This window comes from Stegodyphus dumicola, chromosome 5, assembly GCF_044657685.1.
Source record: "Stegodyphus dumicola isolate Sdum_Otavi_A_Nest chromosome 5, ASM4465768v1".
Taxonomy (NCBI): Eukaryota; Metazoa; Arthropoda; class Arachnida; order Araneae; family Eresidae; genus Stegodyphus; species Stegodyphus dumicola.
In genome coordinates, this window is record NC_140772.1 from 120,352,729 (window position 1) to 120,375,632 (window position 22,904).

Sequence of the window (22,904 nt, forward strand, 5' to 3'; positions counted from 1 at the left end):
CAATAATATTTTCTTGAAAGAATTTTATAAACATATGAACATTTATTTATGTATTTGTATATAATTAATTACTTTCGTATTTATCTTTAATTTTTCTCGTTTATATTGGTCATTCGTAAACTGTGAAACAATTCTATGGTCAAAAGAGGTGTTGTCTTAGTAGAGTTCCCATTAAAGTTTAGATTATTTAAGCTGTCTCATGAAAGTCTCTAGTTTCATCGATACTTAAAAATCCTATTCTGGAATTTTCTGAAGCTGAAAAAATACCTTGATAAATTGTGGTTTTTCATAATTATTTGCATATTTGAGAACATAAATTAATCTGCTATGAGTACTAATATTTGGCAGTTTTAGGATTTTACAGTAATGTAATTAGCGACCGAAAGAACGTAGCTTTAGTAAATTAGCTGTTTTCTTTTGCACATGTGTGTCAGCAAAAAAGTACGAAGCACAGGTGAAGAAAACATTGCATTCTTTAATAAATATGGGGATGCATTTAACAGATACAAACGCCACATACGATGCACGGTTCAGTAAAATTACATAAACATGAACCAGTTATCGCAGAGAGGTACCGAATGCACTGTTAAAAAGTAACCTCATTGGCGGTTGAAAACGAAAATTAACAAGAAACAAAAGTTTTCCTTATATTTTCCAATACATGATCTGTTTTTCTGATATATTTTACAGCGAATAAAATAAGCAAATGAATACAGAGCCGCGTTCTGAGGAATGGATGAGCTGTTGCCGCTCAGTATGGTAATGGATCTGAGAAAAGAGTTCAATAGAAATTTTTTCTGAGTTTTAACTGTTTTTTGTAGTTTTTTATAGACGTGATGACTTTTGTCACAGTCCTTTTAAAATTTAAATTCGTCATAACCAGGATTTCTTGATTTCAGCCATCATATATTTTTTGTAGAAGAGGCAGCTAATCACTCCTATTCGCCAGGAATTTCTGAAAATATACAAAACAGTTATTGGATATTATCATTGATATCTGCTACTTAAAACATTCATATATATGACACTGTTTTTCATCAAATTAGTATGAACAAAGTACAAAACGTTTAAACAGAAACAACGAATTGTTCTTTGTTTTTGTTAATTAGAATGCCCATCCTTGTTTTAAATTCGAGTGATCTTGATTATGAAATTCATCATAATTAAAATTTCCTTCTCATTTTCAATAACAGCATTAGTTACTATTAAGATCTTTACGCCTTTTACATCACGTTATCTAACCTTAAGTAGTGCCATCCTGTATTATTACCCTGTGTATAATATTAGCATATTATTATTTCTATTTCTGCCCATGGAAGAAAATGAGACAACCGCAGTGTGTATAATGGTTTATTAATATCGTACAAAGATAATAGTATTTACTTTATTTTAAATAAATAAGAATTATATACAAACATTCACAGGTACTATATTTTCAATAGGAATAATTGCAAGTATAAACGAATACTTGCAATTATTTTAATGCATTTCTAGTCTTTCGTTTTGCGAAACTCATTGATTACATCATCATAATTAAAATTTTTACCACTATTACCTTCAACAGATATAATAGAATATCAGATAGTCATTCCTCTACAGTAATCGATCTTGAACTAAATTTGAATTCTTTTTCACACCACATTTCAGAAAAAAAGAAAAGCGTTTAAATTTTTAAAATATTACATTTTAAACTTTTTCTCTTGTCACTTTCATATAAAGGCTTCTCGCCATCCTGGACCCTATGAATTGATACCTGTCATTCTCGCCTGTTACGGCATTAACTCTCGAATCTAAGATCCCATAAAATTTTCTCTATATATGTAATAGTTAATAATGCAAATACTAATTTTATTCCAAAAGTAAAAATCCCAAAGTTTAGTAGATATGTGAATCTATGTTAGAGTGAATGTATGTAATTTATGTTGAAGATGATATACGATTACAGCAAATAATAAATGATAATGTTTACTTACCCAGGAAATTTTAATGCTTTTGGAGATATTATGTTTATTCTTCTTCTTCTTCCTCCTCCTCTTCCTCTTCGTCTTCCTCCTCCTCCTCCTCCTCCTCCTCTTCTTCTTCTTCTTCTTGTTGAGGAGGTGGTGATGGTGCTCTCCTTGTCGGCTCTGGTTCTGGTTCTGATAAACCAAACATCGGAGGCTCCAAATCCAAAATATCATCTTCATCATCGTATGTCCTGTGTTCAATAACTTCCTTTACTTTTGGAGCGGTAGGATCCCATTTAGGAAGATTTTTAGTTCCCTTCTCCTTGAAGCTATTCATTCGTTCGGCCCAGGACTTCTCCATCTGTTCTTTGATCGTTTGTTCCAAGCCCTATTCAGTCAATAAAAGTATTAAAAGTGACCTTAACCGGCATCCAAGGTATCATTACTCTTGATGAAATTCCTTTCAATAACTGAGTCAAAATACGATATATAATTTCACATACTTTCTTTGTACCATTTAACATGAAAATGCTATTAAACTTTCATTTATTAATATAAGCAGTGATATTGAAACTGAAGAAGGAAGCAGAAATGATAAAATTCATTTTAAATATATTCAGTTTTCATTGGTTCTTGACTTCCACGCAAATTTATGTAATCTAAATTTAAGTTGTCATTAAAAGACACTTATTCATATGTAACTGGGATTTTGATTTAGGAGCGTGAATACGTACATGTGTGTATTTGTACACAGGTTTTCCTATGTAGATGCAAGATGCAAAATAAAAAAGTTGTCACTATCATATTGTTTGAATTAGGAAGTATACAATTAATTGGATAATCCACATATTAATCTATAAAAATTTACCGAGCGATTAAATTCTTTACCAAGCAATCGAATTTTAAATCGATTTGTAAAAACGAGTATTTTTAATCTACTCGAGGAACATTTTACAAGTCGCATATTAAAGGTGTGATTGAAAATATATAAACAAGACGCAACAAATATAAACCATTTTCAAGCCTTGCTTATAGATAATTTAAATTAATTTTCCGAACCTAGCCCTCGTATAACGACGAAATTGCTTTAAATTCACGTTTTCCTCCCTACAATGAATTACGCAAAAGAAATGAAGTGAAATTTGTTTCCGCTTGAGCTACAATTTGAAGAAACAGCTTCAGAAAGGTTTTGCAGTACACGAAAAAAAATCATTATTCGGTGTTAATAAAAGAAGTACGCAAATGCGTTTAGCAGATAATGTCTAGAATTACGTTAATAAAATTTATAATTAAGTCCGAATTTCAATGTTTTGAGAAAGTTACGTTATAAAATTTTAAACTTTAATCAAACGCGATAAGTATAGTCATATTCAAGCTAAATTTTTAAATAACGTTCCACGTTTAATTATATTGTTATGTTAATTATTTTAATTTTTCAAGTTGAATATTTTAATATTTTTTAATTATTTAAGCCTCCTATTTAAAATAAAAATTTCAATCAGAAATTAAAACACTTTTTGAATTGTTCAGTCAAAACACTGATAATCTTCTTTTTAAAAATTTATATAATTTTAATAACTGTTATTTAATTGATATTTCTATTCAAAATTAATATTCAAATCAGTGATAATGTATATTTTGAAGTATAAAAAGTCTAAAATAATGAAATATTATTTTAAAATATGAATTTTAATTTCATGCAGATTAATAAATAAACATGCAAGTATCAAAATAGCAAAAATTTAACAAAATAGCAAAAATTTTAATTAAATGATCTGTTTATTATAAAGGATGCATGCATTTAGGAAAGATGAATCAAAAAGGATAAGATTCTCAAAAATTTTGATTTATTGAAATAAAATTCTAAAGGAAAAATTCAAAAATATTGTTTTTTTCAAAAAGCTAAATTTGTAAAAAATTCTTCACCTAAAAAAAACTTTTCAAAAACAAAACACGCAAATAAAATTTTCAAAAATCTTTACCTGGAGGTAATGCTTCAAAAATTTAAAAATATTTCTTAAAATATAATGAAGTTAAAAACAGTTAATTCAAAAACACATCAAAAAATCCAATTCAAACTCAATTTCAAAAATTCTTTTCAAAAATGCCTTTAACTTAAAAATTCAAAAATATATACATGATTTTTCTCATTTAACAATCAAACACTCATAATAGTATAGTAAATTCTTGAACAAAAAAACTCTGTTCAAAAAACATTTTCTAAGTTTTAGTCACAAGTACTTCTTGATCAAATAATTCGCCATTTTACATCCTCTTGTCTTGCAAAAACATCTGCTACAAAAATCCTTCCTATTCGATTCTTGATTTGTAAAATATTTGAAACTTCTGTAATCTTTTCGAGAAACACTGCAAAAATGCGTTGTGTTTAGTTTGAACAATTAACGAAAACAAGGTTTGGCTAAGCATTCTACAGGGCAAATTATACATATCTACAATTAAACGCATAACACAAAACATGCAAAGTTTCTCGTTAAAAAATCATTTATTTATCTTAAACTTTCATATGCGTCATTTTTCTTATACTTTTCACTATAACTGAATTTAATGATCTTGCATCTGTTGCTACGTTAGCAAAATAATCATATTAAACAGAAATAATTTTTTGCATACTAAATATTTTAACTTCTTAACTTTTTAAATAAGATTATTTTCAATTTTCAAGTTAAATATTTAAATATTATTTTAAAATATTAAATACCTTAACTTTTGATGTTCATAGAGTAAATACACTGAATAAAAATGGAAAGATGTATTTTGAAAAAAGAATCTAGGAAAAATAAATTTCGATAGAGAATTTTAAAATTTTATGTGATTCATATATATATTTTATACATCTATATATTATCTTTTTAGTACAAATATTCATTATCTATATTATTGGTAACAAAAGTCCTTTCATTTTTTAATATTAAAGTATATACAATTGCAGAATGCAGCATTTCTTCTAATACGTTTAATAAATGTTTTGTTAACAGTTGTTAATTTGATATATTTTTTCATCGCCATTATAGTTTTTTAACATTTAAACGCAGAATCATTTTAATCTCATTTCTAAAATATTTTTCCTATAAAGTAATAAAATTTGATTTTTCGAAAAACTATATCATTATAGTTTTAAAAACAATTTTTCTTCTATATTTGCTATAATATTGAGAAACTTTGCAGGGAGACATATATGTACAACAAAAAGCATATAAAACAATACAAGTTCTATGTTATTGTTCTAAGGACGAATATGTTGGAAACCTATTGGTTGGATATTAACATGGGTTACAATACTTCCGATTTTGCACACTATGGGCACATACAGGCTTTTTCTAAGGAATAAATAGGATCGCAAAGGTGGCTACTACAAGCACATTCTATTTGAAATACATACACCATCGAACAGAGCTTTCTTGTCAACATATGTCCTCCTGTCAACACGTCGTTCAAACTTGCTAGCAACGTGAATTTTTGGCTAAGTAAGACAATGAGAAATATATTATACAACACGTAAAATAAATAAAAAGTATGATCATGAAATTCGAGCAACAGTAATCGACATTTAACAAGCTTAAAATTGAAATATTTAGAATAACAATTGACAGCAATTTATTTTGAATATACACATTTAATTCTTTTGAAAAATCCCGTGAAATTCATTTTAAAAACCGAAACAAAAACTGAGCTACTTATGTAAATATATTATAAAAGGAAATCCTCGCACTGGGGGGAAAATAATAACGCAATTGAAAAAGATCGAAAAATTTGAAAATAATATGAACTTTCTTTTCTTTGATATTACCTTGTGTATACTATTCGACCAACATATTTAAGATTACTGTTGTCTACAATCATGGTCATACTTGGCACAAATCGATCAAAAACTTACGTCCTCAAACCACGACTTCTTATCTGTGAATGTCCGTCTGTCCAGACGTCGCTCATATTTGCTGGCAACAGATATCTTCGGCTTTGAGGGAAGATGGAGGGAAAAAGGGAATATAATATAGGGAAGTAATAGAAAATTGGGGAAAACTTAAAAGGTGTAAAACTGCTAGTTTTTAAAACATAGCATTAAATTCCTTAATAGAATGGTTCCAAATATTTTTATGTGCTTAATAATTCATATCAGCAATCAAAGCTATTTTAGAACTACTAAATAGACGCTATTCAGTTAATTCCTTAATCATACAATATCTAGCAGATGCACATCAAATAACTCTTTGCAATGAGTTCTTTAAAGATGCCTAAAAATTGAAGTAGTATTGATTGTGCCAAAATAAAATAAAGTATTATTTGTGCCAAAATAAAATAAAGTATTATTTGTGCCAAAATAAAAACAATTAATCTACGACCAAGTATGATAAATATGAAAACTATTTTCAGGAAATAATTTTTTCATAATCTTTTCCTGTGATTGTACTTTACGTGAAATAATATTCATCCTACATTGTATATTAATGAACATTACGTAGCATAAATATTAAAGCGCATTACATAGTGTTACCTATCTATGAGATTCTGAAAAGTTTGATCATATTTTATTATCAATTTATAATCAAAACTCATTCACCTCTGTATGTTTATTCACATCAAAAATTGTGTTAAATGTTTTCTAATTTTCTACAAGCACAAGAATTTAAAGAGAATAATTATTCGTAATTAATTGTTCAGCTACTAAACTATTTGATTTTATTTTACTTCTGGAAAGATTTTTTTGGATGAAGCGGCATTCGATATAGTGAGGAATAAATAAATGGATATCTTGGGACAGAATCATAGGATATTATCCAGTTTCACAGTAAAGACAAACAAAATAAAGAAATATCTAAATATTACAGGGAGATATTGTAACAACTGAATCTCTTTCCCTATTTCTTAAAATATGTATCCAGTTTCATTAGATATTCTGCTGAGGAATACCTTTATAAACATAATTTAAAGAATAGTGCAATTTTATAATAAATGCATTAACAAAATTATAACAGATTTTTGTTTTTATTACAAAAAATAAACACCCGATAAGCGTTTACTTTTCTGTATAAAATTATTAACTTTTTCTATTAAATGCACTATAAAATGATAAAATAATATTTTTAAATCAAATAAATTTCAATAATAAATTCAATGCCATTTATATAATTAAATCTAAAATATTAACTCATGACTGCAATAGTGTAAACTTCACCACTTGTTAATCTTAACAAACGAAACATTTCAAAATCATTAAACACATTTTTAAACAATATATATGTATTTAACTATCATTTCTGAACATTACGATCATGTGCCATGTTTTGAATTTTTCGTTATTTTTATTGCTTTGGGTATTGCCTATCCAGTGTTCGTGTTATTTAGCCATTTTGCCAACATTTCTTGACACCTAAGGTGTGTAACAGAAAAAAAACTATTTGTTGCCAATATCATATATCAAATTTTTAAATAAATTTCAAACTTCAGTGGCTCATAATAAGGTCATAATTGATTTGTCCTTACAGAGCCGCCCCCAAAGAAGATACTATGGGAACGTTAATTTCAATCATTGCTTTTATTTGATTCATCAAATTTTGATTTTTCACCTGAACGTATCCTCTTAATTTTTTCATATGTTAAAGATTGGTTTAGAATACTTGCCCTACTACATATTCCCTTGTTTATTGTTTAATATATTTGTTCCTATTCTAAAAACCTGATTTTTTCTACGACATGATGACATATTTTCAAGTTCTTGATGTCCATAGATGATAAACTAAGATTTAATTTGATTTTAAGTATACATAGTAACCAATACTTAAATTTTATTACATAAAGTTATGTCACACGGATGTAAGATGATCCAGGTTATAAAATCATGTTTTTAAATTCCAGGTGAATATGTCCCATTTTAAAGTTTATATACCCAGTATTTGAAATTCTAGGATTCCTTAATAAGTCATTGTGTTTAAGGTAATATTTTTAAACGTTTCAGCTCAGGGAATATTTCTGCTATTGAAAGCGTTGTTATACTAATGGTTTAACTAATGCTCTTTGTGTAAATTTTTTCACCTCTTCCCTTCGCTCACAGTACAAAGGCGATGAAGGTAATATTGGTCTAAGAATCTGGATTTTTGAAAGAAATTAATTAAGTAATTTATAGGAAATGAATAATGTCATCAACTCCAATATACATTTATCAAATTGTTAAGGTTGTAAGGTGTTTTATCCCTACTTTCTATGTGCCTTTGTCGCGTACGCTTGACGCGTATTCTAGAAGTCCGGAGTTCGAATTCTGACAATGGTATTATGGATTACTACAGTTTCCAGACATCGATAAATTCTAAAAAGACAAGGTATTTTTGTTTACAAATCTAGTTATTTCGATTTAAAACCTTTACTATAACTTCTCGTTTCCGTATTCCTCACCAGAATGCAAATTCGTTGTTTTTGTGTATTTAAGCTGATGATTTTGAACCTTTAGATTGGAGCTTCTGGCAACCGCGTCTTTGCTCTTACTTTCTCTCGCCAATTATACTTTAATTGGCATTCTACCTTTATCGACTTGCTAGTCAACGTTTGAAAATACGCGATGCAAATATCGGAGCCAGCTTATGTAATCTGTTTTATGCAGCTTCCGACAACATTATCTATATTTAACTTTCTTTTTTGTTAATTTAAATACCCGCAAGGCAGCGAAAGTTCGTTTGTAGCACAAGCTGTTCTTGTTCTGTTTAATTTAAGCTTAAATAATAAAGTTACTTTAGCCTTCTTCCTACTTTGTGATTGTTTCAGACACATGATTAGCTATCAGTCTAGTAGGGTCTGTAAGATCGTGACACAAGCTTCTAGATGCAGCAGAACCCTGCAAACTCTTCAACGAAGAGGAGAGGCAACGACACTCTCTTTCTGAACTGGCTTAACATCTTTGAAAGCAAGGTTTTCACATTGAAAATACGTTGGTTTAGATAATAACGCTTTGATTTGTCAAAGCATTATTAATAATTACATAATTTAATTAATTACATTAATAATCATTATGAATATAATAATATATCAAGAATCGATATCTTATTATTGATGTAATTAAATTATCGTTATAATATATTTATTAATATAATTAAATCAACATATTTAAATTATTATATCAATATAATTAAATATGATATTATTATGTGATTAAATTATCGATATAATTATATTATTATATCGATATCGACATAATAATTCAGTTACGTTATTAACAATTATTATGATTACTTAATTCGTGCAGCATTATATCGTAGACTGGATAGTACATGAAGAAGTTTCAATGATAACTGGAAAAAATAATCCCAATCAAAAAGCGAAGCTATTTAAAGCTGACACATTATATCTTAGTAAGAATTTTAAAGAAAATATCGGATACTACTTGAACATATTTCAAAATTTTTGATAATTTAAAACGACTTGTTTTTGAATTCGAAAGAAAACCCAAACATGGATTACTTATTCCTTGGAATAATGGTTTCAGTCTGATTTAATTCATATTTTTATGTCGTGTTATACATAACAAAAAACACAGAAGTAGTTTTTAAATGGAATGTCACTGTTTCAATTAAGAATACTGACTGTGTTAAATTGTTGCTGAATATTTAAAATTTTAAATTAAATATCAGTATTTCTTTTATTTAAAATATTAGTTTAATTTTCCGTGTTAGAAAACAACTTACACATTTTTATGTCTTTTTCCATCTATTAGGTAACCTAGTTTATAAGGAAACGTTTCTCCAAGTCCTTGACAGCGCCGTTTACACAACGTTTGATTATACTTTTCTCCTTTCAAAAATTAACTTAATTACCCCTTTATGATTATTAGAAAAGACTAAATGCGTGAAATAAAAATCACTCTAAAAAATTTATAAATTAGGTCATTCTTCAGAAAGTTTAAAATAATAAATAATATTATCAACAATTTAAAGAGCAGATTACAATAGCAAACCTTAAACTTGAGCAACAATGTACAGAATTATAATCAGGCTTACCGGATATTTTCCTTCTGCTTCTCTGTAAAATAATAAAAAGCATTTTTTACACACGTAAGGTCAAATAAACTGTCTCCAATTTTAATTCATTATTACTTCTAAAATTAAAATTAAAAAGTTCCATATAGCATATAAATTGGAAAAATGACACATTTTAATAATAATCATTATACTTTTTATTTTTATACAGCGATATTTTTAGCATGAAATAATGAGTGTTTAAATAAATCCAGAAATAAGAGAATTACTTACGCAGGATCTATGCCTTTCTTCAAAGCTTTCTGTCTGTTGATTTGTTTCTGCCTCTCTTGCAATTCCCTTAACTGAATGGAATAAGCATGGGATTATTAGCTTGAATTATATTAGCTTGGATTAGATTACTAGCTTGAAAACAGTAACTGTAAAATTCTGAAGGTGTATATATAAAGACGAGTACAAACATAACGTTACAGCACAAAACTTTTGTACCCAAAAGAGAACATTTTCCACTTTTTTTTTTTTTAATTAGTCTCACCACGGGTCATCAGAAAAAAAAATAACGAGTATTAATCGAAATGACTATACCCCCCATTAACTCGGATAAAATAAGTTCTGCTATCACGATCTTCGCTTTAAACATTTTATTACTTAGTTCCAAACATTAACACTTTAAACTCATTCTTTCGTTGCCGCAAAAAAACTTTTAATATCACCTGATACAGAAAAAACAGAATCAAGAAACAAGTAGTTTTACCAATAAGGTATCAGGTAATCTATACTACATGTATTGGAAATTGTAGTGAAAGTATTTGAAGGATAACAGATGGTTTCGAGGAGTTGTGAAAAAATTCAGAGGAAACTAATTGGATATGAAATTTGAATCGAAGCGCAATAACAGCTCGAACAGCAGATTTAGTATTCGTTTTAGCCCAAAAGGGACGTTAGTCCCGAATCGAATATTAGTCTCAAAACGGCATCTTGCGTTCAATCACCATAAAGGGCGTATCACTTTTCAAATTGTTACCACCAAGTATTATCGCCCTGTATTATATTTAAAGAAATTAAAAAATGAAGAATGTGCATGAATGTATGCATGTTTCTCGCATTGTGAAAAAACAACGGTAGATGGAGCCATCTAAACTTTGACTAACGTAGTCCTCCAACCGAATATGGGTACCTGGAAGTCCGAATTTTAATTTTCTTTTGTTATCTATTTCACATTTTTTAAAACTTTAATGAATTTTCGATTTACAAACTCAACGATTTGAAAGACAGCAGTGACAACACTGTACGAATGAAACACTGTTATCTCCAGCGCGCAAGATTCTCTATCGGAAATTCTAAAGATATGCTGTTTTTAAATATTTTTTGATTCTGCTGTTGAATTGAATTTATGTGGCGTAAGTGCCAAGAAGGTGGTAATTAATAAATAAAGTTAACAGACAAAACGTTAATAATAAAAAGGCAATAAGAGATTTGTTAAGCCATCTTAATAAAAAAAATCTACTGAACATTGATATGATGAACTGAGAAAAGACTAAAAGAACTGAGAAAAGACTGAAGAATTGAAAATTGTCACACATATTTTTTAAAAATAAGAAAATTATAAGAAATAAGCACTACGAAGTCTGATTATTATATCGAATTGCAATCCATTGATTACAACAAAAGTTTAACAAATTACTGTGCAGCGATTAAAAAAGTGCATGTAAAAATGTATGCTTATAAATAACTGTGAAGATATGAATTATCTGAAAAACCACTACACATGCAAAAGATGCCCGCTGACTTGCACGTTTTGGCGTTAGGTTCCAATATGAAGTCTCATAGCATTTTGAGAAACAGTGTGAACTTTTCTTAAGAAGCAAATAATTCGCAGTAAATGTTTCGGTTATTTACTTGCCAATTATTAAAGTTATTAAAAAATCTTTGCTGTCAGTCAAACTGAATCGGTGACCTACTACAGGGCCTTCATATAAATAAAAAGCTATTCATTATAAAAAAGAGATTTATTAACAAAATTATGGTTGAACTATTGGAGACATAAAAATTAATTTAATGAAAGCAAAATTACACCAACTTCCTAACAATTAGAAGCGAAAGTGTATATGTGAATAAAACTAAATTCATGTTCAGCTAATTCAAGTTAACTACCTTTTCGCAGCGCATATATTATGATGTTTTTTTAACTCAGGTTTTAACAGATATAGCAACAGCATTCTATTACCAGAATACTGCAAATAAGAATAAAATAATACTATTAACAGATGAAACAATACCTATCCTCATGAATTTTTTTGTAATGTATAGTTACATAAAATATTAATAATATCATTATTAATATATTCATACGAAACCGCATATTTAAATGAATGCGAAAATACTAGATGGTGATGTGGAAAATTAATTTTATTAGATTATTTAATTAAATTGTATTCAGTGATCTAGTGCTACCTCTTTAATTACATTTTAAAAATTGCAGATAAATTTCTTATTATGCCAATATATTTAAATATAAAAGTTTGTTGAAAATTTTTTATGATAAAGTCAATTAAAAAAATACTATAATAAAATATTTGATTATGCGAGTAATTCTAAAATATTTCAAATGTGGGCTTACATCGTAATCTTGTCTTTTCATTTTATCTTCTAAATCGTACTTCTCGCTCTCTAATTGTACGATCTTGGCCCAGAGTTCTTCAGCCGTCGCCCTCAACTTCTCGGTACCCAGACCCTCAATATTGAGAGGCTTGACACGGTAGGTCAAAGCAATTTGTTTGTCCTCGGCCAGTTGTTCCTTTGATTTTCCCATCTCGCTGCGGGCTTGCTCGATGTGGCTCATCTGAAATAATAAAACATGATTGCAATATCTAGTTAAACTGCATAAGACTTTTCTGTCAAAAAAAATATCTTAGTGATGAGACTTATGTTACATTAAAATTAGACAAACTTTATGGTCACATTAATTTAATAATAAAATTGATAAATAAACAGATATCAATAAAATTCTTTGTATTACGAAGAATTGCCGCTGTTCTTCCTCATGCTGAATATCAGTATATCATGAGAGATATTTTTATATTTTTTTCAGACCAAGAAAACGTAAGAAATCAAGTATAACCTCATCGAGATTCGAACCATGGATCTAATTTGCTAACTGGATTTGATAACTACTTATATACGAAAGGAAGCGAGAAGGAATACGGTCTCTGATAAGGTACTCGTACTTTGATTTTATCTCCCGCTTGGTAAGGCAATTTGACTCTTTCGCTCTCTTTTGGAAAAGTATGAAATGGCGCCTCTGCTAGCCAATTCATCATATCAGCGTACTGTAGTTTTGAATTGCGTGAAAATTTTCATTCGAAACTAGCCATTGAACGAAATATATCTGACGCGATAATGGACTCAGCTCGTTCGCATTTTTGGTTGGTACTTAACGGATATGTCACTGCGGCTGCGCGTTCTCTTGTTTGGAAGATTATATTACTACTGAAAGTTTTCGAATATGTCCCAAGGACACGTGGTATAGCTACGGGAGACAACCGAGAGAAGGACAGTTACACATTTTGATTTCAGTGCAAAAAATGCATTATTTTATTTGAAGCTACGTGCCTTTGATGTGTATTTTTATAAATATGAAAAAAATGAAAGATAGTGAGTGCAGAACATTTAAAGAGCTTTGGGAATATCAGTATTTGTTGACTGAAACAAGTAAGAAAGCAATGTGTATAATTCGCAATGAAACAATATTAGTCCTCAAAGAATACAATATAATAATATTATGAGACTAAACATGCTCAGATTTACTACAAATTAATAGATAGCCTACGGTTAGAAAAATATCAGTTTTTTTTTTAATTCCGGGGGAAATCTCAGCAATTGATGTATACAACTCGATTCAGCAACTCGTGCTGTTTTCCGAATGGTTCATTCAGAAGTGAAACATGAGAAACCATTTACTAGCGGCGCATTAATAAAGGGTTGCATGATTTCAGCAGAAGAAGAAATGTGTCCAGAAAAGAACAATTTATTTAAAATCCTCAGTTTGTCAGCAAACACTATGGCTCGAAGAGTAGATAGTATTGCAGAAAACGAATTAACTCAATTGTCTAGCAGAAATCGAGGTTTAGAGTGGTTCTCTTTGGCCATGGATGAATCACCAAATGTTTCAGATACTGCTCAGGTGTTACTTTTTATTCAAGGGATAGGTAAAAATTATGAAGTGTACGGAAGCCTCTTGACGTTCATTCATAGCACGACCGCTGGAAAAGATAATTTTAAAGAAGCTGAAAATACTTTTCCGAAAAACAATCTTTGGTAGAAAAAATTAAAGTTTTTCACTGCTCATGGTGGTAAAAACATGTATGGAAAAAAATTAAATCTCCCCATCCAAGGCAGATTATTCGGAAGATTATCTAGCTAATCTGCATATTAACTAGGGTGATCCGTTAAAGTGCGAAAAATTGCTTCATTCCTCAAATTACTTAGATAATCTGCTGTACTAGGCCCTTAGTAAAGTGAAAATAAGATCTTTGCTGGAACAACAGCAACATTTCTGTACGCTTAAAACAGCCACCACTTATACTTTTAAATTGTTGATCGGGCCAGGGTTTCCAAAAATGTTACTGCAGATGTAAATGTACCGCAAATAGGTATGCTTGTCGCAAAATCCAATTGCCATGTAATTCAAAGTGTCCCCAATTTTTAAATTGCCCTAATAAGTGATCCTAATTTTATCGTATGTTTTGCAAATTCATTTTCTTAATTGTAATAATATTTTAAACCGTTTTTTCTTTGTATTATAGTTTTGTTAATTGATTGATGATTCTATCAACTAATTTGTTGATTGCATTAACTTGATTGTTTAGTTATCGAAAAACAAATAAATACCATTGTGTTAATTTAAGCGTACAGAAACGTTAATGTTCTTCCAGCAAAGATATTATTTTCAATTTAACGAACGTCTAATAGGCAGAGTGCAGATTAGCGAGTGCTTAGTAGGTAATGTGCATAATGGACGGAGAGGGATAGGAAATGAGAGAAACAAACTTTTGAACTTTAACGATAGGGAAGTCATTAATGTGTACTTTACCTACTTAAAATACGGAAAACTCTTGATTTCGCATTTTAACGGAGAAAAATCTGCAGATTAACTAGGTAATGTGCACATTAAAGACTTTCGCACTTAAGTGCTAACATGCATATTATTTATTGTAAATTTTTAGGATAAATTCCATATCATTTATTACAGTTAAATTTTCAGTTTCATTATGTATATCAGTTATTGTGTTTCGTCTGATATTAATTTGTAAGATTTACTCACATTGTAAACTTTAAAATACAATTAAAATAAATAGTGGCAGGCCAGGCACCGGGCATGTCAGGCCCGCTACCGCGCGCAGGATTGGTAATGCTCGAGGACATTTTTTTCGGAGACCAAAGGTAAGAGGTTAGTTCAAGAGAAATTGAGACATAATTAAAAATAAATATTAAAGAATTAATTTTTTGCCAAATCTTAATTTTTGAAAAAAATGACTAAATATTTTTACATTGAAAGTCAATTACTTTTTTACTTAATTTTATTAACAATTAAAAAAATTATATTTCTTTTTTAACAATTAACTGACGTATGTTCAATTTTTAATTGTTTCTAAAATAATATTACCTTATCAAAACCGGCAGGATGACCAGCAGTTACAGGAGCAACTCCACCTTCTTTCTTTTGAATGACAAAGTTAGGCTTAACGCCCTCCTTCAATTTCCTCTGCTCCTCCAACATGGCTTGCCTTTTCTTTTCAGCTTCTTCTAAACGTTTTCGTTTAGCCTCCGCCTCTCTGGCTTTCTTTTCTTCCTGTATCAAAATCAAATTTAATAGCATTAGAAAAATGTTCAAATTTTCATATCTAACACATACACGCCGGCGTTTTTAAATTATTATATATTTATGTCTTCATTCAAGTTTTGCGATATTCATTCTTGTTCACGAAACCACTGAACTTACGGAATGTTAGTTTCAATAAATTATACATTTTGAAATGTTCTCCACAAAATATAATTTTTCTAAAACTCTATTTATTTGGAATGTTTTTAAATGAATTGCATTTTATCGTTTGGTAGATTACGGCAAACACACCAGGGCTATCTGCCTAAGGCGAGGGTTTCCTTCGTAGAGGAAGTTCTAAGAAAAACCGGCTCGTGTACACATACACATGAGGAAAACCACGAAAATGCACATGCAGCCAGCCCGTTTCCTGGACTCAAACGCCGGTCGGCATTACCAATGTTCAGCAATTTTACCGCCCAGCCGCTGTAGGGCTTCAAGTGCACTTTAAACTCTAGTGATGTTCCATAAAACAAAAGTAACGAATTGAAAAAATAGATATGAGTCGGTCTATAAAAAATAAGTACCTTATGGAAAAAATTAGCTACGGATGAAAGAGTGTTTAAAAATGAAGATTACATTTCATAAATCCTTTTAGCAAATGTAAGCTGTGTTCAAAATTTAATTTGGGATTAATTTTTAACAACTAAATATTTTCTTTAATCTTTATAGATTTAGTTGTTCATTAGATTTAACAACTAAATATTTTCTAAACATTTTCAGACTTCCAAAAAAATAGTCCACTAAAAGAAACAAATTCTTTACAAGAAAAATTCAAAAATTATATATAAGCTATATAAATAGCTACATATATAGTATTTGATATTATGTATATGTAAGTTTTATATAATGTACGTATATGTAAGCTATATATAATATATGTATATGAACTATATATATATATACAGTATATGAAATATTAATTTATGTGTATTATTTTAATGACCAAACTTCTTAGTTGATGTTTAAAGAAAAATATTTGCTTAAAATTTGATAACAATTATGTTTCTATAGAAATAATCTTACTATTTCTCGTTGCCTAGCTTCTTCTTGCTTCCTCTTCAATTCCATCATTCGTTTTTCTTGTTCGGCTCTGGTCACTTTTCGTCTCGCCTAAAACAAGACAGATTTCTATAAATTGTGCTCCAAAACGTGTTCAGACTTTGAAAATCAGTACTAACGATTACCACTATAGTTTACATTTACATAATGAAGGACAACAGCTCCTTAGAGATTATATTAACATGGCAAAATAGCATCACATCCTTTTACAAGCTTTTCGAAATTTGTTTTTATTTAATGTGATTCAAATGTTATGCAAGCAGTAAAATTACCAGTGTGTTATAGAAAATATTTGATCTTTAAAAATCAGATTATGATTCTTGAAAATATTTTTTTAAATCATAAGAATTAATTTTAAGTAACAAAACTGCTCAAGATATCCTTGAATAAGCATTTGTAGTTAAGGTTTATATAAATGTATGCTAATTGTAAACCATACCAGACAGTCTAATTCTTATAGCCCTTTTGCAGAATTAAAATATCTTGGAGTCTAAAAAAATATGTCTTACATTATAAAATGGTTCAACTACTTCTAAGCCGCTTAAATAAACAGTACTATAAAATATCACACAAGTTCCACTTTCCAGGTTTATTCTTTTATTGTGAAGGAAAAAAGCATTCTGAATTGAAGATGCTACAATTATTGAATATTTGTCTTAAAAATGGACAAATACGGAAAGCAAATTGTTTACTCACAAAACATTGCTTACTTATTTATTTTTACCATGTTTTATGCAATTTTTATTCTTTATACTTTTAATGTTTAACAGCTTGCTAGCTTAAATGCTTGATACAAATTTTGATAAAAAAAAATCGAATGTGAATTTAAGATGAAGTGAACATTTATTCACCTGGCGTTCTTTGAGCTTTCGCAGCTCTTCTTCTTCCTTTGCTCTTTGTTTTCTCCATTGCTCGATGTATTCTTGCCACATGGCTTCATCTTCTTCCTTCTTCTTCCTCAGCTTCTCCTATTAAATCATACAGATTGTGCTTATAAATTATATTTTCAATAATATATATTTTTCCCTTCAATAAATACATAACAAAAACTAATGCTCTTTAAACTATGCGAAAATCTCTTATATTGAAATAAAAACCAATCAATATTTCTATTCTTAAAAAATACACTATGCGTCCCGTTCTATACTCTGCGATTTTAAATAGTAAAACTAGATCTATCAGAAGGATTAATACATGTTTTGCCATGAAATCAGGTAAATTAATCACTAGTTGTGATTTGCATTTATAATCATATGTTAATTTCATAATATATTGATTATATGTAACACAATCTGCTGCATGTAATAAAATAAAATTTTAAATGATCTTCTATTGATTTACTATGTTATGAATATTATTCTTAGAAAGGTTAATAAAACTTTGTGAGCATAAAGTTAATAAATTAATCAAAAATTCGCATTTTATTATATCTTTTTCCTTTTATATAAATTATATGCACTACGTATAGAATTAAAAATTATGTTTTCTTACCTCCATTGCAATTTCGGCCTCAGTCATTTTCGGTTGAGATTCTTCGCGACTGGAAGAGAATTAACAATTCTGTAAAGCTCCAAGAAAAATTTATTTTCAAAAACAAATATATGTTAAGATCATAAAATATACTCTTATTATTATTATAAATGTATGGAAATTTACACGTTACGAAATGTCGACTTTCTGTCCTCTTTTGAATTTAGTTCTGCTCTCATATTTTACTATGAGAAGCTGGAAAACTTATATATTTCGATGAATAAATTTGTGTAAATATATTCCAATTTATCATTAAAATTATGAGCCCAAGTAAATGATGATTATTGAAAATGTCCAAGCTTTATTGAAAATGTCCAAGCTTTATTGAAAATGTCCAAGCTTTATTGAAAATGTCCAAGCTTTATTCACTGCTGTACAAAAGCTTGGCTTAGAAAATGCTGGCATTCAAAAAAAGCAAGCCATAAGCCAAAAATTATAGCAAAATATATTTAAAAAACGAATGATATAATTTTACGCGACCAAAAGAAATTAATGCAATATTTTATCTTTATTTATGTGTATTGCATTTCAGAATAGGGAGGAAATAATATTTTTAGATAAGTAATATTTTTGGAAAGATTGCAATTTTTAACAATTACTGCCTTAATCCCTTAAATGAGTAAATGAATAACTTCTTTACTGTTTATCAGCAGTTAAATTAAATGAAAGAAAAACTTCAAATGACGATCTTGATAGTTTACTTTTTCTGCAAATTATTATTATTTTATTTTGCGTATAAAATTTTTCAAATGTTATATTGTTAGCCAATTTTCTTGGTAATTCTAATATTTTATTCAAAAATTAGCATAATCATAAAATTATGACTTAGCTCTAATTCAATCTTCATTCTACAAAGAATAGTTCAAAAACTAAAATAGCAAGCATGAACATGCATATTTTATCATGCGAATTAATTTCGGCATGCATTTTAAATTTCGTACTTAAAATAGAGTAACAGTGAGCTTGTTTTTAATATTAAATAATATAAAATTAGATACACTTTATCTATTTTATATAGCATACTTCCTATTTCATTCAAAACACGTTTTTATTATTAAATACTTAAGCTTGTGCTTCATATTTCTTAAAATTTAATTCTTATAGATCAACACCTTATTTAGAAACTTTTAGTGTACAGCTTAGAACAGAAACTATCAGGGTAAGGGAAGTACTCTATTCTCTATGTTATACAGTTTTCTAATATGCGATAGAGAATGTATCTATATTGATTTCTCGACTTTTACTTTTTAAAAAAATTTTCAAGGTTCGTATCATAGCATCAAGGTATTTTGAAAACTTCGATCACTAAAGAAAATTATTGATAAAAACAGAAGAAAAAGAAAAACATATTAAAATTTAGCATCAATCGTAAAACACCTATTTATAAACTTAAATTTCAAATAGAAAGTTTAACTTTTTTTAATTTAAGAGCATTTTGAGAAGATATTTCCAACTGAATAAATAACATTCTTTGTATTAAATTCACCATATATTTGCATAAAGCCTAATATCACATTTCACTTTCTACTTAATATGTCAAATGCTTTATATATGCGGAATATAAAGTTTGATGCTGAAGTTATAAAACCCTTTCGGAAGGCAAAGAGTTAAGAACAAAAGTGTAATATACATATTTGAACTCCAAAGCGATAAAAAATCGAAATTCGCTTTTATTTTCTTAGTTAGGGCATATACCTGAGAACAAGCAAAATGAAAACAAAAACAAAACAAAAAGTTACGTTTTCATAAAAGTTTTAGCAAATCAACAAAAACCAGCAAAAATACATTCAAAACAAAAAAATTAAAAGGAAAATAAAATGCAAAACACGAGTTGTGCAGTCAAGGTAATTACAGGTAAGAGTTATGAATGGCACACTGTGTCATGCAGTGTGATAATTGGGGCTAGGAAGGGGCATAAGGAATTGGAATTTTGTGCGTTTTTCAGTCTTATATGTATGGCACTTACGCTGTTTTTTGTCCACTGGATGCCCTGGAGGAAAGGAAAAATCAAAAAAGCAATTAGCACAAGGAACTAACACTATAGCCTTGTCAAAGAACTAATTTGCTCTACAGATCAATTTTATGGCTTTTCTCGCAGTGCTCTCAGGTAATTGCAGCCTCAAGAGATTTAAAAATTTTCGAGATTATAAGAGGCAGAAGTATATATAAATGCACTTAGGTCAAATGAATTTCATCAATCACTCCCAAGAAAATAAATGTAATTTTTATTATCTTTCTTAATAAATAAATGTTTCAGAAACGTCACTTAAAACTTCCTATTTTTTATTAACTTCCTGTTAAACTTCCTGTTTTTTATTATTTTTATTTCCTGTGCTGCATCCCAGCACGCAAGTCACACAGCGAGAATAGGTGTTTTCTGTTCCTGGTGATACACACTAGTGATCAAAATATCCTATAGTATATCAATTTCGATATTTAAGTAACTTCTCTTTGCCTGACACTAACCTCTGGAAAAGGTTTGTATATTGTTCACAGTTACATGCTTCCACTCAGTGTGAACCGATAGTCACAAGTACAATGCCTTCGATTTCTATTGCATCGGCTTGGGAACTGCCACCACTACACAGCCTCCAGTCGTATGGATATTGATGATATTTGTTTGCAAATATTTTGGTTATAATTTTTTAAATACGATAAAACATATTATTAAATATAAATGAGGAAGAAAATATTTACTTAATATTTTATTTATGCTTAATAATAGGCCTATAATTGGAAAATTCGTATATACTAGCTGAGAAAAGCTACATAAAGTAAAATGTACAAAAAAGGGAATATAACTCTTTTAGGTAGTTTTTAATATCTATATCGAAACCGTCTTCTATATTGCCATTTCTTCCTATAATTTTCAGCAAAATCAGTTATCTCTGCATATTCTGTTTCTCTATCCAGTCAAGACTATTCTAAGGTTCTCATTTTTCTCTGATGAAAAAAGATATTTACTCTTCTGGATGTACAAACTTTATTTATAAACTAAAATGGCTAACCGTAATTGCAGAAGAATAATAAAGTAGGCAAACTGCCAAATTATTCATGATTATTAACGCGTTAATCAGAATTAATATTGTGTTCTCATTAAGCTGAAGCAATTTATCAGTCATTGTTTTTTTTCCAGCTAAAATTATCAGCATCCATACGTATTTGCATCTGAACTTCCCCTGTCAGATACTAAGAGAACGATGATTAAGCCCAAATTTTTGCATTAAGCATTAGTAAATCCAATTAGAATAATTATAAAAATTATATATTTCCAGTTTATAAGAACCCAATTATTACAAAATCTGATCATCTAAAATTCTATATAATGAAAACAGATGGGAAAGAAACTGTCAACAAATAGCAATACCTCCCTACTCCAAGATCGGTATCAAACTGTAATATATTATTTTCCTTCCTTTTCTATGTATTTATCTATTTCTCAATTTATTGAAGGGTCGAAATGGGTATCTGAATTAAAATATGGAAATAAAATCTTCTTAAAAGTATGTTTCATTGCTGTTGTTTCAAAAGTAGCAGTTTTATATTTTTTCTGCTTTACAATACATGTATTAAGATAATGTTAAAGTACTTTTGCAGCATTTAAATTGCTGCTTTTAAGTGCATTAATTGACTTTGGCCTATTTGGTTTAATTTTTGTTTCCTAAGTACAATTTAGAATAATTCTAATAAAGAATAAACTTTGATAAAGTTACAAAACTAAATCGTTGTTTATTTAAAAATGGTATTTTATATACTTTTTGCTAGAATAAATTAGTGTCACTTTCACATAATGAAAATCGGCAGCATCAACAAACGATATATTTGCGAGAAACAATTCTGCTTATGTCCTGATGCAAAAAGCTTAAAAAGATTTTATACTTACATTGTATTTGTGCTGCATTCTTTTCAGCATGCTACCTTCTTTTGTGGAATATACTCCTGATAATATTGCCTAGTAGGTAAGGCTGAAGATATTAAAAAACTTAAAAATGAGCATCTTGTAGGTCCTTTATTTTCAACCCTTCGATTTAAATGTTTGTAAAGACTGTTAATTTTGATTTGTATTCTATTTGTGTTCTATCTGGGTTAAGGAAACTCTCTAATTTGTGAAATAAAGATTTCAGAGTTATTCTAACTTATGATTCTTTAATAAAACTATGCTAAATAGAAGACAGTGTAATCAAACGCCTTAAGTGTATTGAATGCACGAAAAGAGCATTTTTCAAAACGCTAATGAAATTGTAACAGGCAAAAAATGAACCCTGTGATTGCTGAAAATCTTCATGAAACAAACTATAGCTTAATCGAACCATTTCTGATGAAAGCATAACAGTTTTATCAGAGCAAATATTTAAATAAAATAACAATTCCTCTGAAAATGCATTCAATTGTCTTGATACCAATATACCAATATCAATTGCGCTAAATTGGAATTTTTAATTTGTCAAAACTGACTTTCTTCGCTGAAGTTTTATAAAATTATTTTGGCAGGTAAATCTGTTA

The 22,904-nt window shown here is 28.9% G+C and overlaps 1 protein-coding gene across 2 annotated transcripts; it reads right to left on the bottom strand.

Moving 5' to 3' along the window:
- Nucleotides 1-455: 455 nt before the first annotated feature.
- Nucleotides 456-20,476, bottom strand: LOC118195275 (troponin T, skeletal muscle-like). Of its 2 annotated transcripts, none has more exons than XM_035366547.2 (11): nucleotides 20,368-20,476; nucleotides 18,363-18,411; nucleotides 17,723-17,839; nucleotides 16,836-16,922; nucleotides 15,594-15,779; nucleotides 12,549-12,770; nucleotides 10,202-10,272; nucleotides 9,950-9,971; nucleotides 5,347-5,427; nucleotides 1,974-2,334; nucleotides 456-955 (listed from the first exon to the last, which is right to left on the bottom strand). In XM_035366547.2, the coding sequence occupies exons 2-10, from the start codon at nucleotides 18,387-18,389 to the stop codon at nucleotides 2,008-2,010; spliced, it is 1,140 nt and encodes a 379-aa protein (XP_035222438.2). In that variant the 5' UTR covers nucleotides 18,390-18,411; nucleotides 20,368-20,476; the 3' UTR covers nucleotides 456-955; nucleotides 1,974-2,007. The 2 variants fall into 2 exon arrangements, with proteins under 2 accessions (XP_035222438.2, XP_035222439.2); XM_035366548.2 differs by lacking the exon at nucleotides 5,347-5,427 and adding an exon at nucleotides 5,842-5,922.
- Nucleotides 20,477-22,904: the final 2,428 nt, after the last annotated feature.

Coding starts and splice junctions, on each gene's coding strand:
- LOC118195275 (XM_035366547.2), bottom strand. CDS start 18,389: ATGACTGAGGCCGAAATTGCAATGGAG. Junction 16,923..17,722: donor GAAAGCTCAAAGAACGCCAG/GTGAATAAATGT, acceptor GTCTTGTTTTAG/GCGAGACGAAAAGTGACCAG. Junction 10,273..12,548: donor TGAAAAGACAAGATTACGAT/GTAAGCCCACAT, acceptor TATTCCATTCAG/TTAAGGGAATTGCAAGAGAG.